The following is a 26,081-nucleotide window of genomic DNA, read 5'->3' as shown; positions in this document are numbered from 1 at the left end:
TTTACTATTCCTTTGTTTCTCATAGTATTGTAGTTCTCAGTTTTCCGGGGGCGGGTTACTTGCCCAGCGCCCCAACCGCATGGGTTTTGTGGGATTGCACACGTATCCCTCGTTGTGACGGGCCGCTCGCCGCCAGCCGCCCCTAACCTGGGAACAGACGCTGATGTTGGCCATTGGTTATTTGAAGGCGCCAATAACTCGCCTTGTCATCTCGAAAATCGCTGTCTGCCCGCGGCCGCATTTGCAGCTACTCCGCATAAAAACGGAGCTTTCCACCATCCACAATCTGTGAACGCGCCCGGTAGCTTTCAGCTAAGCTTCCCGTGATAACGATGGGCACCACACAAGTCGGAGCTTAAAGTTCCAGCCTGTGTGGTGCTCATAGTCATCCTGTATCAGAGTACGCCTCTGAACACCGGCGTACTCTGAAATCCCTTTCAGAGTACGCCGTACAGATTTTTTGTTAATATACTTCAGTAATTGCAATTCAAGATGGTGTTCTAAGCTCCTTGGCGCAGTGTGTTGAATGGTGTCAATCAGTTAAGCGCTTTTAGTCCGTAGCTACCTGTTCTAGGCAATTGGACACTCGGCCGGGGGATTCGGTAGATTTCTTCGGTATTCGAACAGGCCGGAATATTTAAACTTTCTGAAGGTTAAGAATTCGACTAATATTCGGATTTTACGGTATTCGGTTGTCTTCCGAAAGTGACCTTGCTCGAGGTGCTTAGATTTTGTTAATGCGCTCACCATTGGTCTCACTGCTGGAGACTGGATAGACAAGAGAAGAGTTAGAGGTGAGGTGTGTAATGTAGTGTGGATGCAAACGGATTACGTTAGGATGCGAACAAGTCAGCGTTGGGATGCAAATGAGTCGCGTTAAGATGCGAACGAACCCGCGTTAGGATGCGAACAAGTCAGCGTCCGCATGCGGACGATAACGAATCAGCGTTAGCATGTCAGTGTTAGGACGCAGACGAGTCGCGTTAGGGTGCGACATATCAGGGCTAGGATACAAACGAGTCGCGTTAGGATCAGAAAACTGCATAAGACCCAAAATTGAGCACTCAATAGCTACATTGACCAAAGCAATTGTCTGTATCTCATGCCACATAAAAACAAAGTTAGCACATATACAATAGAGTGAGAGACGCACGAACGTTTTACTAATCGTTCAGTAGATGTGATTTTCAATTTGGTCGACGGACATCGTGTGTTGTTTGTAAATGAACACCACTCAGGTGAGTGCCATATGAAGCAAAACCAAGCAGAGGAATGAGACATCAGGTTTTGTAGAGCGGGTAGCATATTCATTTAGTCATTCTATTTGCAACACATCGAAATATCCATTTTCGACCCTAAAAATATATATATATTTCTGATCGACAGTCTAAGACGATTTGTCGATATCCGTGTGTCTGTTCGTCCGTGTGTCCGCCAGTTGTAATCACGCTACATTCTTAGAAAATTGAGATATTGAGTTGACATTTTGCACAGACTCGTATTTAGGTTAAGTTCTGAATTAAACCAAATCGGACTCCATTTGGATATAGCTGCCATATAGAGCGATACGGCGATTTAGTGTCTTAAGCCCGCATTTTTTGTGAGATTTTGCTGAAAATAGGGGCCCCGATATTCAAAGTAAATATAGTCCATGTCGGATCATATTTACATTTAGCTTCCATATAGACCAATATGCCGATTTAGGGACTTATACCCGTAACAGGCGCATTCACTATCCGATTTCAATGTAATTTGAAACAGAAAGTTGTTTTAAGTATCCCTATATTAAAGGAACGTTTTATGTTTTGATCATTGAGAGTCGCAAGCATCACCATTCACTACCATTCACTTCATGTCTATCGTGAGCATTCATTTTTAAAGTAGTTTGCTGCTGTTCTCTGATTAGGTTGCGAACAAGTCGGCGTTATGATGCAGACAAGTCCTATTATGATGCGAACGAATCAGCATTATGACGAGAACAAGTCGGCATTTGGATGCGATCAATTCGCTTTAGGTTGCGAACGAGTCAGCGTTAGGATGCGAACAAGTCAGCATTAGCATGTAGACGAGCCGGGTTAAGATACGAACAAGTCAGCGTTAGGATGCGGACGAGTCGCGTTAAGATGCGAACGGATCGCGTTAATTGGGGATGAAATCCTCAGCGTTTCGAGGCTTTATGACTGCGGACTATGCCACACGTGTCCATTCTATCTGTTCCTTAGAAAGATGTCATTAAGTAGCAATTGCTATTGGGTTGCCCAAAAAGTAATTGCGGATTTTTTAAAAGAAAGTAAATGCATTTTTAATAAAACTTAGAATAAACTTTAATCAAATATACTTTTTTTCTAAAGCAAGCTAAAAGTAACAGCTGATAACTGACAGAAGAAAGAATGCAATTACAGAGTCACAAGCTGTGAAAACATTTGTCAACGCCGACTATATGAAAAATCCGCAATTACTTTTTGGGCAACCCAATACATCAACCAAATGAGAATTATTTCCCACTTGTCTTGTTTAAATATACGTCGAATAACGAAATCATTGCGAGTACCTGTGCCACTAGGCAAAATGCCCATTTCTATGTCCAACCATATCCCCTTTACATTGGTGGTGTCTGAATGTCCATCTCTTGTACTGAAACCCATACAAATATGAATGGCTGTGTTAGCAGGCCATGTGTATGTAGATAATTAAATGTGTCTAGCATTTCGGCTGGATATGACTAACGTGTGTATGAATGGTTGTGTGGCCCATGCGGATTTATGTAAAAATTTGTGGACGGTTACCACGAAATAGTGCACAGTAGCCAGAATAGTCGTAAAATGTATTCTATTACGTCGTATATGAAATGAATACAGGGCAACTAATGACGCACAGTGGGTAAGATGACATGTACTAGTCCAAATTGACTCGCTACAACTTTCGGTAGCCCAATTCGCTGTTTCACATAGAGCTTCCTGAAGTATATCTCTAAAAGTGCTGGAAAACCCCAATTACCACGTCATCAGCATACGCGACCATTTTTACACCTTTTTCTTCCAGAGATAATGAAATATTGTTAATGACCAGAGATGGGCTTCTACCGGGTAAATACCCAACGCTTGGGTATTTATTGGGTAAATACGCAGTAAATACCTTTTTTGAGTATTTATAATTTTGCAAATATCTTGGTAGACCCTTACACATTTCTGTGAAGTGTGCTTCAGATCGGACTATATTTGGATATAGTTACCCTATAGGCGGACCACCCGATTACCGGATTTAGGGTATTGAGGCCATAAAAGATGCATTTATTACCCGAATTTGATGATGATTCGGCCCATTCTTGTGAAATGTGATCTAGGACGGATCAAATTTGGATATAGCTGCCATATAGACCGATCTCTCGATATGGAGTATTGAGCCCATAAAAGGAGCATTTTTCATCCGATTTCGATGAAATTTCAAACATTGCGTTTTGATAGACCTCCACACCTGTTTGTTGAATATCGTCCAGATTGGACCATTTTTGGATATAGCTGCCATATAGATCGATCTCCCGATATGGAGTTTTGAGCCCATAAAAGGAGCATTTTTCATGCGATTTGGGTGACATTTAAAACAGTGCGTTTTGATAGACTTCTACAGAGTATTGTATAGAGTATTGTGTAGAATATCTGGCCCATATTCCCTATATGGCCCAATCTGGACGATATTCTACAAAATGCTATAGAGTGGAACCAAAATGCACTGTTTCAAATTTCATCAAAATCAGATGAAAAATGCTGCTTTTATGGGCTCAATACTCTATTTCGGGAGAGTGGTCTATATGGCAGCTATATCCAAATATGCTCCGATCTGGACGATATTCAACAAACAGGTGTAGAGGTCTATCAAAACGCACTGTTTGAAATTTCATTAAAATCGTATGGGAAATGCTCCTTTTATGGGCTCAATACTCCATATCGAGAGATCGGTCTATATGGCAGCTATATCCAAATATGGTCCGATATGGACGCCAGGACTTGACGGAGCAGGACCAGATGTTCAGCGTCATAGGCGGACATGCTAACGTCTGCGCTACGGTGGCCTTCGTTTGATTTAAAAAAACTTCATTCGTTCTGTCAAGTAATTTAATCTTTAGTCACAGAGAGAATTAAAACCCAGTAAGGAAGGGCAAAAGTCGGGCGGTGCCGACTGTATAATACCCAACACCTACCCTATAAGTACAATGTGGGACCTATATCCAATATATCTGAACCAATTTTGATGAACCTCGGCGAGCAAATATTGGGTTGCCCAATTTTTCATATAGTCGGCGTTGACAAAATTTTCACAGCTTGTGACTTTGTAATTGCATTCTTTCTTCTGTCAGTTATCAGCTGTTACTTTTAGCTTGCTTTAGAAAAAAAGTGTAAAAAAATATATTTGATTAAAGTTCATTCTAAGTTTTATTAAAAATGCATTTACCTCCGCAATTACTTTTTGGGCAACCCAATATGTTCAAACTGTAAAAACCACGGTTGACAAATGACAACATTATGGCAAATAACCCATAATCTAACGAACGTATATATGGAAGCTATATCTAATTCTGAACCGATTTCGAGCAAACTTCCCAGATAATGTGATAGTCGTCGAGGAAAGTATTGTGCAAAATTTTGGCAAGATTGGTCAATAAATGCGCTTGCAGTGGCTCTTAAAGTGAAAATCGGGCGATATACATATATGACAGCTTTATCTAAATCTGGGTCGATTTCTATATAAAATTCGCCAGTAATATTGAGTCATAAGAAATTCCTTCCTGCAAAATTTCGACAGAATCGGATAACAAATGATCACTTTTTTGCAATATTTCTCAAAATCAGACGAACATATATATGAGAGCTATATCTAAATCTGAACCGATTTCCATGAAATTCACCAGTAATATTAAGAGTCAAGAGAAAATCCCTCCTGCCGAATATCGAGAAAATCGGTTAACAAAAGGCCATTTTATTGCAATATTACTGGAAATCGGGCGAACATATATATGGGAGCTATATCTAAATCTGAACCGATTTTGACCAAAATCTATGTATATTGTGGTAGTGAACGAGGAAAGCGTTGTACAATATTTTGGCAAGATTGGTCAATAAATGTGCTTGCAGTGGCTCTAGAAGTGAAAATCGGGCAATATATACATATGAAAGCTATATCTAAATCTGAACCGATTTCCATGAAATTCACCAGTAATGTCGACAGTCGTAAAAAAGTCTTTCATGCCAAATTTCGAGAGAATCGGTTAACAAATGACCATTTTATTGCATTTTTACTGAAAATCGGACAAACATATACATGGGAGCTATATCCAGATCTGAACCGATTTTTTCCAATTTTAATAGGCTTCGTCTCTAGGCCGAAAAACATGACTGTACCAAATTTGAAGACGATCGGATGAAAACTGCGACCTGTACTTTGTACACAAATTAACATGGACAGACAGACGGGCAGACAGACAGATAGATCGAATTAGAAAGTGATTCTGAGTCGATCGGAATACTTATCAATGGGTCTATCTCTCTTCCTTTTGAGTGTTACAAACTAATTCACTAAGTTATAATACCCTGTACCACAGTAGTGGTGTAGGGTATAAAAATTGAAGAGCGTAAATCACTCATACCATCTCATTTTTATTTTGTGCACCACTAATCTACTTGAAGAGATATATCGATGTGAACTTGGCAACACTTCGCGTCAGCCATGTTTCCATCCTTCAAAATGATTTTTTCCTTAACACACTTGTTTTCCTTTAAAGTTTTCGCTTTGGTCCACTGTTACCAATTGATCACTTCATTCATTGGGTCATATGACTTGAAGCCTTAAATAATTGTATCAATTATTTTATTTTGGCTTGCTAGCTTTGAGTCTTGACATTCAGTTTTGGTTGTGCTCCTTGAAACAGATAAATAATTCAAAAGTTTTTGTTTTTGTGATAGCCTGCGGTGGGGGCTTAAAATTAAGAGCAATTATGTCATGATAAAGTGAATCCAGAGGGAGAGAGAGAAAAGAAAAAAAACCATTAAACGAGTAAATGGTGAAAAAGCACAATGAATTCGACCAAGTCACGTAAAACTTGGTGTACCTTAGTTTATTTTATGTGTTTTCTGCTAAAACCAACAACAACAACAACAACTAAAATGTGAACATTAAGACAAAAGAAGCTCAACAGAAAAGATAAACGAAATATAAAATCCTCCAATACTTATGATAAATCATAAGTGACCTAAAGAATATTTCCTTGCCCAACTTGGTGACTAAATTGAGTTTCTTTTGTTTCTCTATTCCTCCTGCAGTGTGAATTGTTGTTACGGCGTTTGGGACCAGCGCCCATATCCTATGCCTATGCCCATCACCAACACCAGCAGCATACAGCTACGCCCCAACTGTCTTCATTAATCTCCACGGATAAGGACAGCGGCATGGGCAGCCCTGTGGGCAGTGCGAGGAGTGCGAAATTCCGTCGCCGCAAACATAAATCATCGCAGTGGTTGGCCCAGGCCAATACACTACACCCGAAATTGTCCCGCTGCACGGCCACGGCCAATGAACGTCTGCTCAAAATTATATTGGCCCAAGACGAGACAATACAACGGCAATTGTCTCTGCTACGGTAAGTCAGACTTTATTGAATTTATGAGCATTAAGCAGCACCATTGTCAACATCTTCATTAGCCGTCTTAATGAATGTGCAGGGATTTTGGTTAATTCAAAGGTGAACTCTACGTGGTACTACAGTCCATGGGGAATTTCGAAACTTGAAATTGTCATTAATAATCTCAAAAATTTTAGCTATTTGCCAACAGAAGCAAAAGTTGGTGAAAAAAAAGAAAAATTTTATTGGTGATCATAAGTGGATTGTTAGAGGTAGATGGGACAAATAAGCTAAAGCGGATCCAATCTTAAAAACCCACCCCTAGGATTTTGTTTAAAATTTAGAAAAAAAAACAGCTTTCAGATCAACTTGTTTCTCGACTTGTAGACGTCTGTCTAAAAATTGCCCACCATGCACCTAACACAATCGAAAAAGGTCCATCAATAGATCTTACTTACTTAGGTGCTATTACAGAGCATATGTTCCATTATTGGAGCATAGAATGAATTCTCAAGCTCCATGATCTTTTGCGCTTTTTCTATAGTCTCTGACATCCAGTTTCGAGATGACTTCCTCCACTAGATCTTTCCATTGAAGTTTCTTAGCTGGAGCTTCTTCACTCACATCGGGCATTTTGGTAGCCCACTTTGCTGCCGTACGTAGGGATTCCTATAGTATACCTCTAAGAGTGCTAACCACGTCATCAGCATACGCGACCACTTTCACACGATTTTCTTCCAGAGACATTGGTATATTGTTAATGGCTATAATGGCTTGGAGGTCACCGTAGCGCATGATGCTGAATGCCTGGGTTCAAATCCTGGCGACGTCATCATAAACAATTAAAAGCGTGCTAAGTTCGGCCGGGCCGAGCCTTGGGAACCCACCGCCACGGATTCTGCAAAAAATGTATACAAAATAAATTAAGTTGTAGGGCATCATTTTATTCTACATACCAAACTTTTGTCAAACATGCAAAATAAACTTCTGGGATCCAAACAAGGATGAACGAGAGACCGCTTCACATGGGAGCAATATCAGGTTATAGACCTATGTTGGCCGTACTTGGCACACTTGTTGGAAGTCATAACAGAACACTATGTACAAAATTTTAGCCATATCGGACAAAAAATGTGACTTTCATGGGCTCAAGAAGTCAAATCTGGAGATCGGTTTATATGGGAGCCATATCTAAATCTGAACCGATATGGCCCATTTGCCCGATCAAGAATATAAATACTTAATGGGGACTTAGATCAATACTTCGAGGTGTTTCAAACGGAATGACTGGATTTGTATACCCCTATTCTATGGTGGTGAGTATAACGATTTTTCAGCTGGGGTTTTCCGCTCCTAATGCTGGCAACATTTGTGTTATGGAAATCATTGCAAAAAATCTCCTCCACAAAGTGGTGTCGCACTTCGACACGCCGTCCGACATAGCTATAAAAAGAAGGCCCTTTATTATTGAGCTTAAACTTCAATCGGACAGCACTCAGCAGTATGTGAGAAGTTTGTTCCTGTCCCTCAATGGGCAAAATTGCATTTGCAATGCCTATTATCCGAAATAAGGAGATAGTACACCTTCTTGAGGTGTACCTCTGCCGACCCATCTTTGTGGATCTATAGATCCCCAGCCAACCATAATGCCGTAATCGGACTTCGCTCAGTGGGATAAAACCGATGGAAAAAAACTAATAAAAAAAATATGCCATTTGAAAACGTATAGAGATACTCTTTGAAATGGCTAAAGCTAAGGTGTGATCGAGGTCATGTGCCAAATTTCAAGACCCTAGGCGGTCCGGGCGCCTTTTGGCAGACCCCTAAGTTTGCTCGCCTCGGCATTACGAAAAATTGTTCAGGCTGCCAAATTTTCATTTGTAGTCTGACTTTCAAGAATCCCTTTTTTATGGTACCGATTACGAAAAATTTTAAATTCTTTTAGGAGAAGGCTCAAAATGGACCCAAAAGTCTCAACAGCTGCGGTGGTGGCATCAGATCGTAGAATGTTGTCCTCCTCTCCTATAAGTGTGGGTGCCTTGACACATGTAGTCGAGAGTAATGCTTTAAGCGTACAACCAGTCGTCAGACTAACAAATGAGGAAGAAACGGATAAACCAGAGGGATGCAGAGTTCATCCCCAGCCTTTATGTAAAGGTGGTGTCTCCGATTAAGATTCAGACGAGCTGTCTTCGCAGCCGAATCGAGAGATGAGGATGGGGGGATGACGGCAGAAGTGAGCGATGGCTTTGCTAAGCTCACAATCAGATCGAGAACGCGATCGGGTGCACGACGAAGGAAACAGAGGAGTGTGTACCGGCAGCGCAATCGGGCGAAAGTCCAGGATGCTGGTTGGGATAGAACTGACATTCGAGGTACTTCTACGGAAGCTGAAAAGTGAATCAGATATCTCGAAGAGTATAACACTGGCAAGACGCTGAAAAAGAAAATGAGCTCCCCGCTTTCAAGTACCCTGGGATTAGATAACTTATACAGTCATCGACATTGGCTGTGCAACCGGTAGAATTCGTCGATCCCAGGTGAGGCATTTGGTAAACGAATGGGTTATCGAACATGTTTTGGGCAAGTACAGAGGGCACATTTTAACGCTGCGCTTTGCGTCAGCGGAATGTATGGATACCATCAAAAATCTCGTTGGGGCGCAAACTCGACCTTGTGAGAAAGATGGACATCCCACAGCTCACCAAGGCGACAGTCTTCATCAAGGATGTAGAACGCATGATGAAAGTCTTAAACAAGCAAAACCAAGATTTGGTCGTTAAGAATTGGAAGGTTTTCCTCAGGGAGGAGAAGGAGGAAAGAACTCCCTTGGTGGTGGGCATTGATCAAGTCTCCGTGAAAAGTTTAGCTAAGACTAAAGGCATGGCGTACTACGGGGCCATGGCCGTCTTTTTCAAGATTGGGAAGATAGGATAGGCAAATATTCTCATGTTGAGCCATCATGCAGTGCAGTGGTGAGAGACGCGATAACGCCTAACGGACAGGGGTGCGACAACGGAACAATTGCAGGCACTCAATTTTGGGAAGACTAGGATAAGCAAAGATCCTAATACCTTAAACAGCAGGCAGTGCAGGGCCGAGAGACCAAACATAGTCTAACGAACCGAAGACGAACCATCAACAACTTTCTCGAGATTAGGAAGACTAGGATAGATTAACGATCATAGTGCTGAAACATCAGGCAGTACAGTGATAGAGAACTTAACGCCGCCTAACACACAGCGAGCCGGCGATAAGACTATGACCTACTCCCAAGAAGGCCATTTACTCAAGATTTGGAAGACAAATCAAAGATCCTAATATTGGAACATCAGCCTAACGAACAGGGACCCGACAATGGAACCATCTCCGACTATCTCAAGATTCGAAATACTAGGATAAGCATAGATCGTAATATAAAACATCAGGCAGTGCAGTGACAGGAAACTCAATGCAGTCTAAAGAACAGAGAGCAAACAATGAGACTATCACTCACTCCCAAGATGCCCATATACTGGAGGACCAATGATTGACGTTATACAGATCAACCTCCACCGGAGCGAGACAGCTACTCACGCTCTGATGAAGAAAATCAGCCAAGGCAAGATTCATGTTGCCTTAATTCAGGAGCCATGGACGCCCCGGAACAAAGTTTCTGGACTGAACCATATCAACTATCCACTATTCTATGCCAGCACTGGTACTCGGCCGAGGACCTGCGTTATTTTTCATAAAAATTTAAATAATACAGTGTTGCCCACGTCAGATTCCACAGTAATGAAACAGGTAGACGGTGGAGCATACCTGGCAACGCTTTATCTGCCTTTCGACTCTCCGACACCGCCACCCACGTGGTCACCTAAAGGATTGGCGATAAAATGCCCCCCTATGGCGAGCCCAGTGCCACTTTCTCCCTTATATTTATGTCATGGGACCCGTAATTTATCCAACTGTTCCTTAGCATATAGTTTATCCAGTCCCTAAGGACCCGATTCACCCGGTAAAGGTCTAAGGGTTGGATCAACGTGTGGGTCCGCACATTATAGTATGGGCGCCTACAACACACCCGTTATGGCATGCTACACCCAAACCATGACTGTTAAACGCCCCCTCGATGTCAATGCGAACCGCCAATGTGTACGTCTTGGCATCGAAGGATTCTTCTATTTTATGCACAACTTTGAGCAGGGCAGTCTCCCCCGACCTTCCCTTGACAAAGGCATGCTGTTTGTATTTGAGCAGTTCGCTGGATGTCCTACTCCTTATCATGGTATCCACAATACGTTCCATAGTTTTGAGCAGAAAGGACGTAAGGCTTATAGGTCTGTAGGCCTTTTATGTCGCATAACTTGCCTTGCTGAGCTAGGGTATAAATACCACCCTTGCCTCTAGCAGCTGGAGGTCATACAAGTCTTTTTTTCCAAATTTTAGCCATATCGGATACAAATTGAGGGTTATAGGTGATTAAGAAGTCAAATCGGGGGAGCGGTTTATATTAGCTTATATTCAAATCTGAACCGATACGACTCAATTGCAATCCCCAACGACCTACAGCAATAAGAAGTATTTGTGCAAGGTTTCGACAGATGGACGGACGGATAGATCGACTCAGAATGTCGAGACGATGCAGAATATACGATCGGAATAGCTAGGTAAGTATACCCCCATCCTATGGTGCTGGGTATATAATATACTATTGTGCTGCCTATTCCTATTCCTCTGAAGAATATAATAACATTTCGACGCTCCTGGTGGTGTCCTGGGTTCCTTGCGGTATGCTTTTGGGTTTTTTTACGCGGCTCAATCCATTATCGAACATTCCCTTGTTGAAGTTAAGTTATTCTAGCCAAATCAGGACTATACGCCGGATGACTCTCCAAATCAATGTTTTGAGTGCTCAAACATGTAGTGGTTTGAGCCGATGTATGAGAGCTCGCATTGTCGCGGTGAAGAGTGACCCGTTTTCGGCGATGGGTTTTCCTGATTTTTTGGAAGACAACTGGCAAACAAATGATTGTGTGCCACGCAGAATTGGCTGTAGTGCGTTGTTCCAGAGGTACGATTGTCACATGTCCGGTTTTTTCGGAAAAACGGACGATCATTTGCTTCGTGCGCGAGCAACTCTTGTTGGATTTGGCTCATCTTGAAACACCTATACAGTCGACTGATGTTTACTTTCGGGCTCATCACCTGTCACGATGTCACAGACGTGTTTCGAAGCAACGCCATCGTATTTTTGAAGCATTTCTTTCGACCAAACGACACCAGCCTTTTTTGAGCGATTGACAAATTGTGTGGGATCCGACGTGAACAATTTTTTTTTGACTGTTAAATGTTCATGCAATGTTCAATGTATGCTGGTTCCACTAAAGCCTAAGGTTGTCTCAATTTCACGATAGATCACATGAGGATCTTCCAATATCAGTTGGCGTACAGCATCAATGGTTTTTGGACGACCTTCACGAAATTCGTCTTGGAGTGAAATACGACCTTGGTTGAATTCACCATACCATCCTCTCATCGCCAAATATTGAATTAAGTTCATCGTTGCACTGTTGTTGAGTTAATCCACAGATGCAGATTTAATTCCATTCTTTGGGCGAGATGAATTTTCCAAGTTACTGTAAACAGGATAAATAGCGCTCGTATGTTAAAAAGTTCTGAGTACGTATAACCCCAAAAATGTCAAGATTTACGATAGAGCTGTCAGTTAACAGATTCCAACACAAGGGTTGTTCAATCCCGAAATATAAAAGGCAACCCTCGTACATGTTCTTCTTCAGTTGTTTAAGGCGTAGATTCACTAACCATGGTCCTGAATCAATTTTCGGGGAATTTTAACATGGGGAGCGTCCGTTTTTCTATGCAAAATGCAAAATTTGCCCATGAACATTTCTTTAAGGAACAGGGGCAAACTTCTCACATACCAATGAGTGCAGTCCGATTCAAGTTTTAAGCTCAATGATAAGGGGCTTTCTTTTTATAGGCGAGACCGAACGACGTGCCGTTCTCTCTCTCTCTCTCTCTTTGGAGAGAAGTTTTACATGGCATAGTACCTCAGAAATGTTGCCAGCATTAGGAGGGGAAAACCTCCGCTGAAAATTTTTTCTGATGGTCTCGCCAGGATTCGAACCCAGGCGTTCAGAGTCATAGGCCGATATGCTAACCTCTGCGCTACGGCCGTTCGTTTTTTTATTCCTTTGTTTATTTAGAGTATTTTTGCGTTTTGCTTAGCAGCAATTATGCTTGATTGAGGCCGTCTTTGGTCCTAAGAGTGTTCCTATCCTTTCATTAGTCCCTGCGTTCGCCATTGCTCCACCTTATATTTACTACCTCCAAATTCGTGTCAAGTATGATCTGAATCGGTCTTTAACCTGATACAGGTCCCATATAAACCCATCTCCCTAGTAGACTTCTTGAGCCCCTAGACTCCGCAAATCTTACCCGATTTGCCGAAATCAATTGGCGCAATGGCTGCCACAATGACCTTCAATATTCGTGGCAAGTATGGACTGAATCGGTTTATAAACTGATTACACTTCTTGAGCCCCTTGAGGCCACAACATTTTCCTGATTTGGCTGAAACTGTACACAATGGTCTGCAATATGCAAGCATAGTAGGGCCCGAATCGGTCCAGAACTCCAAAGGTGTAGCAACTCTTAGCCATTATCCTGTTTGTCTATAAAGAGATAGTAGCTCAGAAAAGTATTGTCAACAAAAGTTTACTTTGAGATCCAGGAACTTTCATATAATTTGGAATCCTGTGGTCAAATTTATTCTCTTACTATCTGGTCCGGTTCGGCGCTCCGCTGCGCCTTCTTTAACTTTCAAATATCTTTTTAGGGTTGGGGCACTTCGCCCTGAATGTGTATATCGAATTCGTGCCACTGTAGCCTATGTCCGCCTATAACCCTGAACGCCTGCGTTCAAATCCTGGCAATAACATCGGACAAAATGTTAAGCAGTGGTGATCCTCTCTTAATGCTGGCGGCATTTGCCACGCATGGTCATGTACAAAATTCTCCCCAAGGAGATGTCGCACTGCGGCACGCCATTCGGACTCGGCTATAAAAAAATCCCTTATCATTGAGTTTAAACTTGAATCGGAAAGCTTTCATTGATGTGTGAGAAGTGTTTTCGGGTGGTGCAGTTCCCCAAACACATGTCTCTTCAATTGGATATCAAATCCGTTTTTTTCCCCTCAAGCACCTTTCGTTTGAACTCTATATTGTCGTGATTGGTCTATAAACCCATTTGGCTGGTTTTGGACGGCCCCCAAGGCACCCAACCCCAAATATAGAAACCATGTTTTGTTTTGACTCTCAGAGTGCAAAAAAAAATTTCGAACGAATCGCAATACCAATCTCCGAGATCTGGTGGTTTTGCAAATTAGGGTAATGAGAAGTGCTTGTTAGGGGAGGGATGGCACTCAGACATTTCGACTCAAATATGGATATCAAATTAGTGCTGCACTCCCAAATCCATTTAATGTGAGCCCCATATTGCCGTGGTCCGTAAAAATGAAATGCTTGGAGGGTGCTTTGGAGCTGGGTAGGCCGCCGGCACTTTGCTCTGAAAATAGATATAAAATTCGTTCTGTACTCCCACAAACCGCTGATTTGAGATTTATTTTGCCACTATCGGATATGAAGTTCAGTTTAGGGGGTGTTTTAAGGCTTATCCCCAAACACTTGGCTCCAAAATTGTATATAAAATTCGTTTTCTACTCTCAAATACCTTTCATTTGAGTCCCCTATTGTCATAATGGTTCAATCAACCTATTTGACTTATATTTGGGGGGAAAAGCGCCACCTAGACTTGAATACAAATTTTAATGTCATATTCGTAATCAACTCCCCAATACGTTTCATTTGAGCCCCATATAGACATGGTAGGCTAATATGCCCATTTGTGGGTTGCTAGGTGGTGGGGCGACCTCCCATTACTTGGACGTAATTTTGTATGCCATATTTGTAATCCACTGTCGAATACATTTCATTTGAGGGCCATATTGACATGAACGTCGAATACAACTGTTTAGAGGAGTTTTTGGGTTAGGAAGGCCCACTGGGTACTTGGACCCACATTTTAAAACAACATTCGGTTTCTAGTCTCCAATACCTTTCGTTTGATACCCATATTGTGCCTATCGGTTCACTTTTGGTTTTGGATGGCTTTGTTGGGGTAGGGATCGCCCCCATCCGATTTTAAAAAATTATAAAGTCTATATTTTCTTCCCGACAAACTAACACAATCTGTGAAAATATTAAGAAAATCGGTTCAGCCGTTTTTGATTCTACGGAACAAACGAACAAACCGAATCCCATGTAGTCATGATGGGTTATATGCCCATTTAAGGCGTTTTTTGGGGGGTTGGTACGGTGACCCCCTTTACTTCAATCTAATTTTATATGCCAGATTCGTAATCTAACCCCGAATACCTTTCATTTGAGGCCCATATTGACATAAACGCTCAATATGTCTGTTTGGGAGGAATGTCAGGATTGGGGCTGCCCAATGGGTACATAGATCCAAATACCATATTTGTATTCTATTTTCCAATACCTTTCATTTGATACCCATATTGTCACGATCGGTTCACTTTTGATTTTGGGTGGTGTTTTTGGGTAAAGGGGGAGGGTGCACCCCCTACCAAAATCAACAAATTATACAGCCTATTTCTCCTTCCCGACCATATTCGCAATTTACTCCCGAATACCTTTTATTTGAGTCCCATATTGTCATGATCGTCCAAAAAAAATTATTTTATGGGGTTTTAGGATGGTGTTTTTGGATAAAGGGGGAGGGTCCGCCCCCTTCCTAAATCAACAAATTATACAGCCTACTTCTCCTTCTTGACTATATTTGCAATTTACTTCCTTTCACCTTTCATTTAAGTCCCATATTGTCATGATCTTCCAAAATAAAAATCTATTTTAGGGGGTTTTGGGGTTGGGGCGGCCCCCCCAGTTACTGGGACCCAATTTTTAATATGAAATTCGTACTCTAATCCTGAATATCTTTCATTTGAGTCCCATATTGTCCGGATCGGTCCACTTTTATTTTTGGGTAGTACTTTTGGGGTAAGGGGGACGGTCCGCCCCCCTTCCGATATCAACAAAATTTCAAGGTAATCGGTTTAGCCGTTTTTGAGTCTATACGGAACAAACCAACACAAATTAAATTTTTATTTAAGATGTATCCCTTCCGAATGCCTTTCATTTGAGTCCCATATTGTCATGATTGTCCAAACCCCCCCCCCCCCCCCCCCAGTTACTTGGATCCAATTTTTAATATGAAATTCTTATTCTACTCCTGAATACTTTTCATTTAAGTCCCATATTGTCGCGATCGGTTCACTTTTAGTTTTGGGTAGTACTTTTGGGGTAAGGGGGAGTATCCGCCCCCTTCCGATTTTAAAATACTTCGAGGTAATCGGTACGCAACTAACAAACAAACCGACAAACGAACACAAATTCAATGTTATATATAAGATTTATCTCTCTTTAATCAACTTACTGTTCCACGCTCCTCCATTCGTGTTTCCTTTATCTCTTTCGTTTGTCCTTGCTTTCGCCAATTCTTTACCTTATATCTTATGTTACATTCTTCTGTTGTTACGCCTTCTTTGTCATTGTTTCGCCAAACTATACACTATAATCACAAATATTCCTAGTAATTACAGTTAAAATACTATCAAACTATTCGTTGGCCTCTGTTCCATGTGGAAATCCGCCCATCACATGAGCTCCCTTAAATTAAAATCCATTTATAAGTCGACTCTACCAATGTTTTTGGTCATATGTACAGAGAGCTCTTTAAGGAGCTTCTTTAAATGCGTTCATAATGTGCTTTTAATAGTGGACTTGATATCTCTAGGAGTTGACCTAATGTGTGTTGACTTACTGACGTACGCCATGGCAAATATTTATGTTTTTTGGCTTGTTGGTTTTTGGTTCACTCTCTTTCGATTATGCTGCTGCCAGGATGCTTGTTGTGTATTTAGGTCATAATTAAAAGGAAATGCCAGTTATGTAATTAATTGAGTTTTTTTTTCCTACTTAATTCTTTGCTTTAATTTTTATCATTTCTTCTTTTTCTTCTTTTTTTTCGTTTTTGCGATTCACTTTTGAACATGTTGGCATCCACGCCCGCTGGTCATGTATCTTGCTCGACATTCATTTGTGGCGCACAATCACATCCTTGCCAAAACTCGCCAAAAACTCAACCGCACAAACACAAACACACTCACACACACACCGATGCTGGCATACATTGCCAAACACAAACACGTTCACACACACACACACACACACATTCAACCACACATCTATACACACAGTGAAAAAGAGCGCCAAATTAACAAGATTGAGGAGGAGAAACATCGTAAACGCGAACGTGAGCTGGGTAAAAACTATCTGCTAGAAACCTACTTAAATGGTCTCGACGAGGCGGAATTTGAGCTGGAGCACCAGCACCAGCACCAACACCAACAGGAAGGTGAAGAAATATTCATAGGTAAGAGACAGTTAAATATTTGTGCTGCATAAAATATTGAAAAGGAATGACCACAAAATTTAGTGCACCTTCATTGAATATGCCATCACACACACACACACACACACACACTTAATGGACATTTTTTGTTTAGTAAATATTTGTTAAATTACAATCTTACCTACCCCATGATCTTGGTTAAAGAATTAAAGGAAATTGAAAAGAAATATCATAGCAAAGAAAAGGTATGAATTTGGTTAATGAAAAAGTTAACTCAATATGATTGAAGGCCTAATTGTTTAACAAGTAAAAGCGCGCTAAGTTCGGCGGGGCTGAAATTTGGGAACCCACCACTATGGATTCTGCTAAAAACGTATACAAAATATGTTTTGTTGAAATGCAATGGATTTACATGGGAGCTATATCACGTTATAGATCGATTTGGACCATATTTGGCACAGTTGTTGGAAGTCATAAAGGAACGTCATGTACAAAATTTCAGCCAAATCGGATGAAAATTGCGGCTTCCAGGCGCTCAAGAAGTCAAATCGGGAAATCGGCTTATATGGGAGCTATATCCGGTTATAGACCGATTTGGACCTTGCTTGGCACAGTTGTTGAAAGTCGGAAGAAAACACTGTGTGCAAACTTTCAACCAAGTCGAATGAAATTTGTGGCTTCCAGGGGCTTAAGAAGTCAAATCAGGAAATCGGTTTATATAGGAGCTTTATCAGGTTATAGTCCGATTTGAACCGTACTAGGCACAGTTATTGAAAGTCAAAAAAGAACGTCTTGTACAAAATTTCAGCCAAAACGGATAAAAAAAAATTTCATCCAAATCTGATGAAAATTGGGGCCTTCGGGGGCTCAAGAACTCAAATCGTGAGATCGGTTTATATGGGAGCAATATCAGCTTATAGACCGATTTGAACCGTACTTGGCACAGTTGTTGAAAATCATAAGGGAACAGCACATACAAAATTTCAGCCAAATCTGATGAAAATTGCGTCTTTCAGGAGCTCAAGAAGTCAAATCGGGAGATCGGTTTATATGGAAGCAATATCAGGTTATAGACCGATTTGAACCGTACTTGGCACTGTTGTTGTTAGTCATAAAGTAACGTCATGTACAAAATTTCAGCCAAATCGGATGAAAATTGCGGCTTTTAGGGGCCCAAGAAGTCAAATCGGGAGATCGGTTTATATGGGAGCAATATCGGCTTATAGACCGATTTGAACCGCACTTGGCTCAATTGTTGTTAGTCATAAAGTAGGTTAGGTTAGAGTGGAAGTCCTTTACAGACTCTCTTAGCCAAGTTTAGGTCCACTGTGATTCCACAGTAGCGTCACACCAAGGCTTCTAGCGAGAATCGAACCCACGACCCCTGCACTGGTAATCCAAGCACGCTACCAACTCGGCCACCGGGGCGCCCTAGCCATAAGGTAACGTCATGTACAAAATTTCAACCAAATCGGATGAAAATTGCGGAAAATTGAGGCTGAAGAAGTCAAATCGGGAGATCGGTTTGTGTGGGAGCTATTTATATCAGATTATTGACCTATTTGGACTGTACTTGACACTGTTGTTGGAAGTCATATGAAAACACTATGTGCAAAATTTCAGCCAAGTGGATTGAAATTTGCGGCTTCCAGAAGCTCAAGAAATCAAATCCGAAGATCGGTTTATATGGGAGCTATATCAGGTTATAGACCAATTTGGACCGTACTTGCACAGTTGTTGAAAGTCATAAAAATTGAGGCTACCAGGGGATGAAGAAGTCAAATCGGGAGATCGGTTCATATGGGAGCTATATCCAAGTCTAAACCTATATGGGCCATTTGCATTCCCCAACGACCTACATTGAGGTTAAGTATCTGTGCCAAATTTCAAGCGGAGAGCTTTGCGCGTTCCACCGCTATCGTGATTTCGACAGACGGACGTACGGACATGGCTAGATCAAATCAGAATATAGAGACGATCCAGAATATATAAATACTTTATGGGGTCTCCGATCAATATTTCGAGGTGTTACAAACGGAATAACTAGATAAGTATACCCCCTTCCTATGGTGGTGGGTATAAAATTTGGGTGTAATTACCAAGGGGTCCGCCCCAAAACCAAAACCCTCACAAGTGGGCATATTAGACATTCATGATAATATGGGGCTCAAATAAAAGGTATTCGGGAGTAGATTACAAATATGACATTAAAAGTGAGGTTCAGCTTGTCTTCTTCTCTTTTCTTATATATAAAAATCAATTTGTGTTTTTTGTTTGTTTGTTTCTCTGTTCCGTATAGACCCAAAAACGGCTGAACCTATTTTTTTTTTTAAATTTTCTACAGATGGCGCATAATGATCCCGTAGTGAAAATAGGGTACTACCATTGTTGTTATCTGAAGGGGGCCGACCCTCCCCCTTACATTAATATTCAAAAACTCCAGATTTCGGAGATGAGTGCCGCGATTTAAGGGACATTTTGTGTGCGCTCTCTTATAGTAACCCAAAAACAAATATTTGGTATCGAAATTTCTGATGGGGTACCCAGGGGGGCCAACTCCGAAACGCAGCAACTAATTCTATAGACTTATCACGACAATATGGAACTCAAGTGTAAGGTATTTAAGATTTTAAAACTTATCCAAGTGTTTGGGGACCACCCATCCCCTTAAAATACCCCTAAATCTGACATATTTACCGACCATGGCAATATGGGACTCAAATGGAAGATATTTAAAAGTAGAACACGAAAATGATACCCTACCCAACACACCCCCAATCAGGACTTTTTTCCTGACCATGACAACATGGAGCTCAAAGAAAAGGTATGTGAGTGTAGAAGACGAATCTGATATCCAAATGTGGGACCAAGTGTTTTGGGGGGGCCGTCCCTCCCCCAAAACACCCGGCAATGAACCAAAGAGGACAAATTTACGACCATGGCTATATGGTGCTCAAATGGAAGGTCTATGGGAGTAGAGCGCGAATCTGATATCAATATTCGGGAAAAGTGTCTATGGGGCCATCCTATCCCTATAACACCCCTTAAATTGGACGTATTTGCTGACTGACATTTGCAATATGGGGCTCAAATAAAAGGAATTTAAGAGTGGAACACGAATCTGCTATATATTTGCTGGGCCATCCCCCAAACCGGACATGTTTGCCGACTATGGAAATATGGAGCTCAAATGAAAGATATTTGGGAGTAGGGCACAAATCTGGCATCACCGTTTGGGGCAAAGTATCTAGGGGCCGTCCCACCTCCATTACAACCCCCAAATAGGACGTATATGCTGAACATGATGAATTTCGTGCTCAACGAGAGTAGCGCACGTTGATAGTTTTGAAGGGGTTACCTCCCAAACCGGATATATTTGCCGACTGTGGCAATGAGGGGCTCCAATGAATGTTATTTGAGAGTAGAAAACGAATTTGATATCCAATTTTGGGGCCAAATGTTTGGGGGACGCCACATTCCATAAACTCCCCCAAAAACCAATGGCCATATGGGTTTCAAATAAATGGCACGATGCTGATATTTTTTCAGGGTTAAGTGTCTGGTTAGCCGACCCAACCCCTAAACAACCCCTTAACTGGGCATATTTGCCAATTATGTCAATGAGGGGTTAAAATTAATGCTATTCGGGAGTAAAGAACGAGTTTATATTCACATTCGAGGCGAGATATATACGGGGCCGTTCCTATCCTAAAATCCCCATGGGAATTTCGTGCTTCAATAGAGTCTTTTAAGAATGGGGTACATTTATAGCACAAACTAAAATGACCCAAGGTTAGTTTAGGTTGAAAAGAGTTTGCAGACCCAAGGTTAGTTTAGGTTGAAAAGAGTTTGCAGATATAAATCTGCCGCATGCCATTACGGGCATACACCTAAGCCAGTAAGCAGCTTGTTGTGCGCTCTAAAAACTATAAAGTAACCTCTAAAAAGAAAATTTTTAGTTAGGAATTCCGTGCTACATATGAAATCTTAAAACGTTTTCCATACCACTCCCCTAAGTCGGTTCATGTCTGGTATTGTGTCTCCACCAAAGTGCCGGTATCTGTTAGACGCGAAAGCAGGGCATGCCCGCTATCACTTGCGTTACCGATTTTACATAAATGAGCTCGTACTCCTATGTGTCCCGTTATGATACCAATAGCAATACTGACCACCTTCTTACTTCCTTTCTGTAATAGCCTTGTCTTCTCACGTTCTGAATCCCCTATAGGATTTTCGCCGTCCTACCGACCGTTTCGCTGTTCCACAATGTTGCATGCGCATTCATCGCCCACTCCCTTAACTCGGACTGCGTCGACCCGAAAGGCTTTGGGTAAACCAAGTTCATTGACGGCAGTCCTCTGGCCTTCACCGCCAAATCGTCTGGCCTTCCCCTTACTCCGTTATGGTGGATTTTTCCATCCTCAGATAAGCCGTTAATCTCCTTCTTACACAGCAAAACTGTTCGTGACCTTACCGTCCTGGTTGTTATTGCTCTTATGGCCATTTTACTGTCCGTAAAGATGTTCACAATCGAAGTCCTCGCGTTAGCACCACACCACTTCACGCACTCCATGACCGGAACTCCACCTGCAGGACCGTATTATGGTCAGGCGATCTATTGGTTGCCCAAAAAGTAATTGCGGATTTTTCATATAGTCGGCGTTGACAAATTTTTTTCGCAGCTTGTGACTCTGTAATTGCATTCTTTCTTCTGTCAGTTATCAGCTGTTACTTTTAGCTTGCTTTAGAAAAAAAAGTGTAAAAAAGTATATTTGATTAAAGTTCATTCTAAGTTTTATTAAAAATGCATTTACTTTCTTTAAAAAAATCCGCAATTACTTTTTGGGCAAACCAATAAAACAGATCTCAGTCCCTGGGTACTCAATGTAGACCCCCAGACCCACTCTGTCCTTTAGCTTTGATCCATCCGTATAACATAATCATCCAGATGGCAATGTTAGGGTTCCGTCAATCCAAGAGTGTGTCGATGGCAGCAGTGCCTCGCACTTGACCTCAAGGTTCATCTCAGATATGCTATCCTCTTACCTTCCTTCCAGGTTTCCTATCGTCGCCTCAATTATACCGCGATGGTATGAGCTGCTTCCATCCTCAACCCATTTTCCCATCGCCTTAAGTCTCATAGCCGCAGTGGCTGCCCCACACTTAATCTGTATGTCAATGGGTCGGATATCTAGAATAGTCTCCAGTGCCCTAGTGGGCTTGGTCCTCATCGCTCCGCCTATGCCAGGACAAAATGTTCTCTGAACCTGTTGTATGGTCCTTATGTTCCACTTGTTATCCATAGTAGTCCATAAACTACTGAGGCATAAGTAAGTATTGGTCTAATCACGCTCCTGTAGAGTCAGTGGACTATCCTCACCTTCAAGCCCCATTTCTTGCCCACGGACCCTCTACATAGTGCCCGAGATCTATGGGCCTTCTTAGTATGCTCTTGAGTGTGTCACTTTCAATTAAGTTTCCTGTCCTAGATCGCTCCTTAGTATTAGCATCATGGGCACTCAGTGTATGTGCAAGAGCCGGTGCCGCCCGGCTTCTCACTGAGACTCTCCGCTCGATACCGTTGATTGTTCGCGACTGCCGTTGCAGCTACTCCGTATGGAGCATTCCACTATCCGCAACCTGTAGACGTTCATGGTTGGTTTGGTGGTTAGTCCAGTGGCTTTCACTTTTCCGTTGTATAAAACTTGTCATCATCAAGCTCATCTCGAAGAAGAAATAATCACATCATAAGAAAATGATCGTAGCCCTAACGGGCGACTAAAATTAGAAATTAATAACTTCTTCTTTTTGTTTTCAAGGTTTCATTGCTTCTATAGAATAACTTTTATGGTTCAATATGGACTTAAAGCGTGTTTAGTATGATTTTTCTTATTTTTCAGTTGCCTCCTATTTCCTTTTGGCTATTTTTTTTTTCGTTGGTTTTTGCATCAAATCCATGTCACACAAAATTCTTCTTCAACAGAAACGACTCAACAATGCGAGTTAAGCGTAACTTTGTTATTTCTCTCGTGTCCTTTCGCCATCGAAATCCTAATAAGCCGGAAAATTCCATGGTGTAATGACAATGCTTATACAATTGAAATGCTTTTATTTTGAAGCGGATTATCGAAAAAATTGTATGTGTTCAGATTCTCAATACTTGTTCGCATTCAATGTTCTTACGAATCTTAATATATTTTTGGTAGTTCTGTCATGGCTGATAAAGGGTGGCGCTTTTGGTTGACGGTTTTTTTTTTTTTGTACAATATTAATAATCCCAAAAGATGTATATTTCCAAAATAAATCTGCCTTAAAAGAACATCCATTATTTACGAAGTACTCAAATGTTGGTCTTGCTTCCATTTGATGGTTCCGTTGTTAGTTGGCTGTCGCCGAACCTTTGATCTTCTTTGATCTCTTTGATCCTGTGATCGAGACACCTAGCTCGCACAACAACCCGATTACTGGCTTAGGAGTATGCCCACAGTGGCATAGGGCGGATTAATATTCGCGCCCTCTTTTCAACCTAACCTAACCTAAAGCTGGAGACAAGGTGTTTCAGTCACCCACAGCCAAATTCATGGCTCGTGTTATGGCCGCTATAGTATAGTTCGTCACCGTTTGGTGTTGTAGTGACGCCATTCCCGATCCATCGCACTTCCTGTAGGGCGGTAATATCTGCCTTGTACTTCTCCAATACATCCACCAGCGCGTATACTGCACCTTCTCAATAGAGAGTGCGGACATTCCAGATGCAGATCCCCAAATCATGGTCCTTTTCTCTTTAGCGTTAGGGGAGTCCATTTCGGCCGGGCCGAATCTTATATACCCTCCACCATGGATCGCATTTGTCGAGTTCTTATCCCGGTATCTCTTTTTTAGGCAAGCAAAGGATAAAAGAAAAGAATTGCTATGCTATTGGAGCTATATCAAGTTATGGTCCGATTCGGACCATAATTGAATTGAATGTTGGAGACCATAGAAGAAGTCATTGTGTAAAATTTCAGCCAAATCGAATAGAAATTTTCGCCCTTTAGGGGCTCAAGAAGTAAAATAGGGAGGTGTATCAAACTATAACCCATTCAAACCATATTTGACACATAGGTTGAAGGCCATGGGAGAAGCCGTTATACATATATATATATATTTTAGCCAAATCGGAAAATTTTTGAGCCCTCTAGAGGCTGAAGAAGTCAAGATCCCAGAGCGGTTTATATGACAGCTATATCATGTTATGGACCGATATGAACCATATTTGCCACAGTTGTTGGAAGTCACAACGAAACACGCCATCCAGTGGCTCAAGAAGTCAATACCCCAGATCAGTTTATAGGGCAGCTATATCAGGTTATGGACCGATTTCAGTCATACTTAACACAAAATACGTCATGCAAAATTTCAGCAAAATCGGATGGGAATTAGGCCCTCTAGAGGCTCTCGAAGTCAAGATTCAATATCGGTTTATATGGCAGCTATATCAGGTTATGGACCGATTTTAACCGTACTTAGTACAGTTGTTGGAAATCATAACGAAACACGTCATGCAAAATTTCAGCTAAATCAGATGGGAATTGCGCCCTCTAGAGGCTTCTGAAGTCAAGACCCCAGATAGGTTTGTATGAGAGCTATATCAGGTTATGGACCGATTTTAACCGTACTTAGTACAGTTGTTGGAAATCATAACGAAACACGTCATGCTAAATTTCAGCTAAATCAGATGGGAATTGCGCCCTCTAGAGGCTCCCGAAGTCAAGACCCCAGATCGGTTTGTATGAGAGCTATATCAGGTTATGGACCGATTTAAACCATACTTAATACAGTTGTTGGAAGTGATACTAAAACACTACGTGCAAAAGCCAAATCGGATAAAAATTGCGCCCTCAATGAGTCAAAAACCAAGATCGGTTTATATGGCAGCCATTACTCCTTGGCTGGCTTTACTCCTTCAAAAGTTAGCATGCTTTTGACAGACAGGCGGATGGATGGACGGACAGACGGCCGGACATGGCAAGATTGAACAATTACTTTTACTATAAGACCACTCAATGTCCGTGCCGAATTTGGTCCAAATCGTACCATATTTCCATAGCGGAATAAATTATACATTTTTCTCCTTATTATGACTAAAGGTGATATACATATATACCTGAGGTGGTGGGTATCCAAAGTTCTGCCCGTACGAACTTAACGCCTTTTTACTTGTTTCCAGATTTATTTTCCAGTTTTGTACAGTTTTTGTCTTTTCCCCCACTGCGTTAAACGTCAGGGTCACTCATTCTGACAACATAATCTAGCCAACGTAATTGCTGTTTTGTCAAAATAGTCATAGAGCTCATGGTTCATGCGAAACCGATATTCTCCATCTACTCAGATTAATTCATGTGAAAAAATCTTTGCCATAAACACGCCAAGTACTGCCACTTGTATCAGTGTTGCACAGTGGGAAGGGATCGAAAAATAAGTAAAACGGTCTTTGAAATGAGAACAGTTTGAGTTGAGAGTTTATGTATGATATGCAAAATTTAAAGGGGCCTCTTGGGCCTTTGTTCACCTTGGCCTATCGAAAATTAGTTCGGTATGCTGAATCTTCATTTGTGATTCAATTTCCCAATTTCTTTTAAAGAGTTATCTTTACCCACCGTAGGCCACCATACCGCAGAAGTTTGCAAGTCCGCCTATAACGCTGAATGCCTGGGTTCGAATCCTGGCGAGACCATGAGAAAAAATTTTTAGCGGTGGTACAATGCCATGTAAAACTTCTCTCCAAAGAGGTGTCGCACTACATCACGCCGTTCGGACTCGGCTTTAAAAAGGAGGCCCCTTATCGTTGAGCTAAAAAAAAACTTCAATCGAACAGCACTCACTGATATGTGAGAAGGTTGCCCCTGTTTCTTAATATAATGTTTAGGGGCTAACTTGCAATTTGTAATATTTACCCTTTCTCTAACGGCAGATTTATTCCAATTTTTT

General features: G+C 41.5%; 1 protein-coding gene across 1 annotated transcript in view; it reads left to right on the top strand.

Annotated features, from left to right (window-relative positions):
- LOC106091016 (uncharacterized) overlaps positions 1-26,081 on the top strand; it is a 54,428-nt gene that overhangs the window by 16,962 nt on the left and 11,385 nt on the right. The window contains exons 2-3 of the mRNA XM_013257406.2: positions 6,315-6,631; positions 16,957-17,132. Of these exons, the coding sequence (XP_013112860.2) occupies positions 6,315-6,631; positions 16,957-17,132 (493 nt within the window). The remainder of the gene's footprint in view (positions 1-6,314; positions 6,632-16,956; positions 17,133-26,081) is intronic.

Source organism: Stomoxys calcitrans, chromosome 1 (assembly GCF_963082655.1).
Source record: "Stomoxys calcitrans chromosome 1, idStoCalc2.1, whole genome shotgun sequence".
Lineage (NCBI taxonomy): Eukaryota > Metazoa > Arthropoda > Insecta > Diptera > Muscidae > Stomoxys > Stomoxys calcitrans.
This window is presented reverse-complemented; position numbering and strand designations above follow the sequence as displayed.